Genomic DNA, 7,153 nt, shown 5'->3' with positions numbered 1-7,153 from the left:
ATTTGTTTTATACACCTTTTTATGGTAAAAAAAAATAATTGTCTGTAATAATATATCGTGCAAAATCTGCAGTTAGTCATGTAAACCATTTACCCATCTGCTCCTGCCCGTCTTCTTAGTTGGTTTCTGCTCACATCTCATCCATCCCTCCCCCACAAACCTCAAAAATGTTTGCCCTATATTGCAGTAAAGAAGCCAGAAACACTCACCAATTGCATTCATGTTGGAATTGAACAAATCAGTAAGCTTTATTGTGCAAATGTTGTGCTCCACAGTAATATAAATTCTATAGATAAAGTAATAAATAGCTTTGGTGATCAGTTTGCATACTTCCTGTGGGACAGTCACTGTGCCTCCTGCATGGCTTTCATTCATTTCTGAGAGTTTAATAACTTTTAAACTTTAATTTTTAATGAGACTTTATGGAGCATGATTGATATGGTCCATGAGTCCAGGCAAACCATTAACCATTATTAACAAAATCAATAAGACACAATCAGATTCCTAAATTCTATTGTTAACCACAATAATTATACTGTAATTCTAAGAAAACTCATAAGGACTTTAAGATTGCTGCGGTGAAGTTGCCAAAGTGTAGAGGCTGTTCTTGGTCATAACTTCATACACATAATCATCTGGTTCTTGCTGCGAACTCCTGGATAATCTTCTGCAGCTCTTCCTTTGTTTCACCTGTCGGTAGTATGTATGTCAAAGGGGAAAGTAAGTCATAATGTTATTAATAATTCATCTGTTATATAACCTGTGCCAAAGTGTGAATAGTTTATAGTCTTCCAAGAAGCAACAGAACAAGGAGTATATATAAAGTGGTGGTTTTAGATGTTATCAGTCTCTCAGCACAACAACATCTATCACGGTCACAGCAGTTACATCAAAGTGTTGTGAAACTCTACAGACAGAAAGGCAGTGTGTCATAGCTTGCAGAACTGGAATAGATTATCTTGCATACTGTAAAAACATTTTAACTCCTTGAGACTCTGTGTTCTCTCATGGGGACATTACTTTTGTGACTTTTTTGCACCTTAAACTCTTTTCTGATGCAGTAAAAATAAACTCACTGTCCCCATATAAGGGCATGTTCTTGTTTTTTAAAATACAATATAGGACAGCTATGTAATCAAGTCAACTCACCCTGTGGACTATCAGTAGGATAAAGATTATGATTAACAGCACGCTAAGGTACGTGCAGGTAATGACAACTAACACCGAGGTGGGAAGGTCATCTTGTCCCAGGCATGGTGCCACTTCTGTGAGAATAAAGGAAAACAAATGTGTTGTTGTCTTGCAGCTGCACAAAAGATTTGCTATAATTATTACATTCGTGGAATTTCTTTAGCTTGCAGACCACTCACTAAAAGTAAATTTGCAATTCCTGATAAACCTAAAGGAGAGAGCATATAAACTAAAACTCCCTTGTATGTATCACATAGACAAGAAGAGATGTAAATGTACTTGTGTATGATGTTTCAGTTCATTTAAAATTTTGTAGAAAATTAACTATATTAAAAGCAAACAACTGTATTTTACATAAGTCAAAGAGCTAAATCTAGCCACTGTTGTGTTAATATAGTGATTAGGCTTTTTAATAAACAGTGTTTATATATAGTGCTACCTCTGCCAAAAACCAAAAGACCCATTTAGCTGTAACATCATGACTGTATAGGTAAAAAAACAAAAACAAGTAGATTAATTAAATTGTTGCTTTTTCATACATGTTTCTGCATTTTCTCAAAAAGTCAAAAGGTAAGGGTTATCTATTAAATATGTAACAGGTACAGGGTATGCACTGCACTGCACTTGGCCAACTCTTTTGTGAGTCACTGGACAAGATTGTGGCGTTTTTAACAAGAAGAAAACACACGTATGAAAACGGTGTAGACGCTGCACGACTCTATGGTCAAATGATTTTTTGTAGACACAAGTGAAGACACCAGAATGATCCACAGTCAGACTGGTTATTGTGACGCTATGGTTCATAGAGGTTCCTTCAGTCTCAATCTTGCCTTCATATCTTGCCACTGATATGATTGCTATAAAAATACACCTCATTCTGTTCTCATATATTTCTGTAATTTATAACATATTCATCAAGATAGAAGCAGATTTGGGGCCAAAAAGTAAGGGTCAGATCTTGACTCTCTAAATACTGCATGCAGTCCACTGTCCTTGGCTGATTCTACAGGCTTGTGAGCTGCAGAACAAGGTCGCAGAATTTTTAACAAGGAAGAAAAGAAACTCACCTCTCACGAAAACTGTGTAGACATTGCAGTTGACACCTTTGTCAGCGGATTCTTTGTAGACACAAGTGTAGACACCAGAATCATCCACGGTCAAGTTGCTGATGGTGATGTTGTGGTTCATGGGAGCGCCGTTTGACTCAATCCTGCCTTCGTATCGTGGTCGCTCCATGATTTTGCTGTTGGCATAGTTACCATAGAAATACACCTCTTTCTGTTCAATAAAGTTATGATACAGATACATCCCAGCATATCCATCATTGTTTTGGGGGCATCCTTCTGATGAGCACTTCAAAGTGATGCTCTCACCAGGCTCTCTGATGATTATAGTGCTCTCTGTTATAGAAGAGGCAACATGTTTGATTAGATGATGGACAAATACAGAATAAAACAGAGACATCTGCACTAGAGACGCACAGCAAACATCAACGTGACGTAAATCACTCATTGAAGCTATCCTTCTAAATTAGTTATGTAAATATTGTTGCAAGCAGATTTCAGCTGCATTAAAACAATAAAATATTTTAAGAAAATGATGTGGACGTACCTGAACTGGAACAAAACCCGATCAATAACATGGCCCAGTAGAGTCGTGTCATCTTTGCAGAAGTGACAGCGTAAACTGACTTTTTTTTTCTCATACTCTGTTTAGACACAAAAAGAGGTCACACACCAATGGTTTCCTGCCTGTTTGATGTGGAGTGACGATGTGCGACATCCTGTGACAAAAGAAACTCTTTACTATTATGATGATACTGATACAATGATAATACTGACTTGGACAGTGACATTAGCTCTAGCTTTTAAAGACTAATACAAAAATAAAAATGTATACATGAGAAAAAAAAGATTGTACGGAAGTGTGAATAACTTCTTTAAATGAAATGACCCACACGTTTCAGACATCAAAAAGAGCCCCACCGGTCAGATCTTTAGCAGTAGTTTTAATTGGCATTATTACTATGCACAAAGAAAATTTAGCTTGGTTATACTTCATGGAACTTAACACATGAATAAGTGAAAATCACTGCAATAAATAAAAAAAGGTAAATTCCTGTGACTATTGAATGTCTCGTGTACAGTTCAAGTTGTTCTGACGGTGGAAATCCAATAAAGAAAGTATCAACTCCTGCACTTTACCAACAAAGACAAATGAACATACCTGCTTTGAAAAATGTTTCTTCCAAAAAAATAATTGCATTCAGTCACATTACGTTATATAGATTATAGAGTATAACTAAAACATGTGCCTGACGAAGGCAACAGACTGAAACACATTGCTTAAGTAATAATACTTCCACCTCTTTAAACACCAATTCTAAACAACTGTTTAAAGTGATATGACTCATGGACACATGGAAATCTGACTGGATGTGCAAAAAAAAGGTTTCAATGAATAAAAAGATACTCGTCATGGTCCTGGGCCTCTGATCTGCACTGAAAAAAGGGATTGGCCATCTCTTGGATTTATGTAAGCATATTTAACACAATTGCCTCATGCTTTAAAGTTAAGTGTAACTATATAGTGTAGAAATTACATGATATGCAGAGAGGGTAGATTAAATTTTCCATATCATGTTCGAGTGAAGTAAGTCAATAATATAGCAATGTTAAATGAGGATTTCAGTCTTGCGCGCTTTGGATTGTGGTTTGAGGAAGGCATCCATCTCAGTTGAGCAGCTGTGGTCGCAATTAAAGTCAAGACACTCAAAAAGATGCCCTGGAAAAGAGTAGAATTCTTGGAACAGAGTTTAATACACTGAATCATATGAACAGCAGGAAAAATACATACAGACATTTAGCAATAGAATTACTTAGCAGAAAGCAAGCAAAGCAAAACCCCGGGGTGTACAGCCTTAAGCACAGACAGTAGAGCAACACAGAGACGGACAGAGAGAAACAGCAGAGGGGGAAAAAGTGCTGGGGGTGTCCTCTGGTCCACTTATAGGGCTTTGGGTGTGATGTCACGGGAGGTGGGCCACGCCTCCCTCCGCCATGACAGTAGGCCAGACACAGGATACAGCTTCAGCTATGGTTCGTACGTGTTTTGTTGTCGGTTGCAACGTTAGATCACACGATCGTGAAGGCAAGAAGCTGGATAATGGGCTCTCTTTTCATCGTTTTCCATCCTGGAGGCAACGTGAGGGATCCCATGTATCCGATATTACTAAACAAAGACATCAGGCTTGGATTGCAGCGGTGAGACAAGCAGATATCGAGCTCTCTGCAATCCACACCTTTTTGTTGGTTTGCTCACGGCATTTTCTTTCTGGTGAGTTCTAAATTAATTCATATCACTATTAAAAGGCTTTTAGTGTTATTTGCAATGCGCTGAAGTCATAGATAATGAGATAAAACATGCTAATTTGTGATGCTGCAGAACCACGTCATGTCGACATGTCGACTGAGTAGCTTATGATTTGGCATTATTGCAGGCAAAGCAGCATATGAAATGGATGTAACAAATCCAGACTGGGCACCAACACTGCACATGGGCCTCTAAAAACATACTAAATTGCTATCACTGTACACTAATCCGCACATAACTTCCAGATGAATCACACACCTGTCATTGGAATATTGGTGTACATTTACCTCATGTGTATGCACTAATTTTATCTTACAGGCTTTCGTTATGCAGCTGCAGAGTCTGAAGGTGTGCCCCGTGCAGAAGTGATCGATGAAGATCTGACAGAAGGCCAACAATAAAAATCACAATGTCATGGAGGCAGTGGACAGCAGTTGTGTTGGACAAATGGAGGTTGAGGTACCAGCTGCAAATGTGGACAGTGGTGATCGGACAGACAGCGTCACGGAAGCTATAGGGCAGACGAATTATTGTGTGTGCAATGAACAGGGCAGAGCAGAAATAAACACAACACTGCTTGATAAGATTATTAAGGTTTGCTGTGTTTTGGTGACTATGTGCCCCAGTGTGGTTGTCAAACCCAACGTCACGCCGCAGTGCCTTGTGGGATTGCGGTGCCATGTCAGTAGGCCAGAAAGCAAAACAAGCGCACAGTGTTGGAGTGTTGAAATCGGGACTGCCAGAACCATGCTCAAAATCAGCGCAAAAGACAAAGGGCTGTATCGCGACCGATTGCGCCAAGACGTCAAGAAGCGGTGCTTTGAAAAAATTGCGTGCACCGGTAATGTGGACCCGTATGAAATAAGGAAGTGGAGTGGAAACCCAGACGACCTACCGCCGTTGTCCTATCCCGATATCTTCGCATACCTTGTCTGTGGAGTCAGCGCATACACAGCGAACCAGTTTAAGAATTATAAATCCCTGGAGGCCCACATCCAATTCACAAAAGGCCGGGTGCAAGATTTGTCCATCTTTAAGCCTCCACGCTTAAAAATGTTGTCGTTAAGACAAAGGTAAGTCGGTTTGAACTTGATAACTTTCTAAACAACTTCCTTGTTACAGTTTTTGATTTGCACGTACAGCCAACCCATCTATATTAGCCTTGGTTAATTACAGACCTTTTATTAAAAGTGGCTTTTGTGTGTTTCAGGTACTGCACTCACAACGACTGAATGAAACTGCATTACAGCCATGGGTCATTGTGAGCACCAATGGGAGGGTTGAGGCTGCTCACTGCACATGCATGGCCGGAGTTGCAGAGACCTGCACCCATGTCGCTGCTCTTTTGTTTAAAGTCGAGTCTACAGTGCGTATCAGAGGCACCAGAACTGTAACAGACGAGCCTGCATATTGGGTATTGCCCGGAAATATGACCAAGATACAGCCGGAGGTTGCACATAACATTGACTTCTCCTCAGCAGCTGCCCAAAAACTTGGTCTTGATGAAATCATAAACACACCCTCTGCATCGAGAGGCAAAAGGAGGCGATCGCAAAAAAGGCAGATTCCTATTGCAACGCTGGAGGATTTTTCAGCATTACTGGATACACTGCAGGACCACAGCAAAGCAGTGAGTTTGTGTGGAATAGAAAACTATTACACCAACTACACTACACAGTCACCCACATTGAAGAAATTGAAGCACAGACTAGATCGCAGCACATGACCCCTGCATGGTTTCGCTGGCGTGCAGGGAGAATCACAGCTTCGGCTATGCATGCTGTTTTGCTACAAGTTTGGACACTCCAGCCCATAGTGTTGTGAATTGTGTGTGTTACCCAGAAAGGACCTTTTCTACTGTGCAAACAAGGTGGGGTGTCGAGCATGAAGAGGACGCAAGAAAGGCCTACAACGAGATAATGGCATCGCATCACCGCAATCTGCAGGTTCGGTTATGTGGTTTCTGTGTGAACACCAATTTTCCGGAAGTCGGAGCATCTCCAGACGGACTCACAATATGTGACTGTTGTGGTAAGGGGTGTCTGGAGATAAAGTGTCCTTTTAAACAATGAACGGACAGCATTAAGGAGGCATTGGCTGCACAGGACAAAGACTTTTGCTTGGAGGTAGCTGCTAATGGTCTTCAGTTGAAGCGGGTGCACCCATACTACTGTCAGGTACAAACACAAATCTTTGTTACCGGCGGCAACCACTGTGACCTCGTTGTGTGGACACAGAGAGACCTTGCTGTGATACGCATCTTCGGATTTCTGGGAACCGCATTTAAAGCAAGCACAAGACTTCTTTCTTAAAGTGTGCCTTCCTGAACTTGTTTGGAAATACTTCTCCAAACAACGTGCTGCTCCAAATAACCTGTAATGTTTCATTTTTTGGTTCAAGATTGATGCCAGCTGTGTGTTGCCATGTAAATAGTTTGCATTTCATTTTTATGTACTTGCTAAGTACATGTGAACAGATCAAGAATGAAAAACAAACAAATAAATATACTATTCTTTTCTGTTTTATTGAAACTACTTCACACAAAGTACAATTATTTACAATGAACTACACATGCAACACAACAGCTTTA

At 40.2% G+C, this 7,153-nt stretch overlaps 1 protein-coding gene across 1 annotated transcript; it reads right to left on the bottom strand.

Moving 5' to 3' along the window:
* Nucleotides 1-285: 285 nt before the first annotated feature.
* On the bottom strand, nucleotides 286-2,865 carry LOC309708128 (uncharacterized protein). Its single transcript, XM_082535908.1, has 4 exons — nucleotides 2,803-2,865; nucleotides 2,259-2,591; nucleotides 1,150-1,265; nucleotides 286-690 (listed from the first exon to the last, which is right to left on the bottom strand). Exons 1-4 carry the CDS (start codon nucleotides 2,852-2,854, stop codon nucleotides 565-567), a joined length of 627 nt encoding a protein of 208 aa, XP_082392034.1. The 5' UTR covers nucleotides 2,855-2,865; the 3' UTR covers nucleotides 286-564.
* Between the last annotated feature and the right edge of the window lie 4,288 nt (nucleotides 2,866-7,153).

This window comes from Aulonocara stuartgranti, assembly GCF_965226115.1.
Source record: "Aulonocara stuartgranti genome assembly, chromosome: 6".
NCBI classification, from domain to species: domain Eukaryota; kingdom Metazoa; phylum Chordata; class Actinopteri; order Cichliformes; family Cichlidae; genus Aulonocara; species Aulonocara stuartgranti.
Note: the sequence above shows the minus strand (reverse complement) of the source record. Positions and strands in the feature narration are given on the sequence as shown.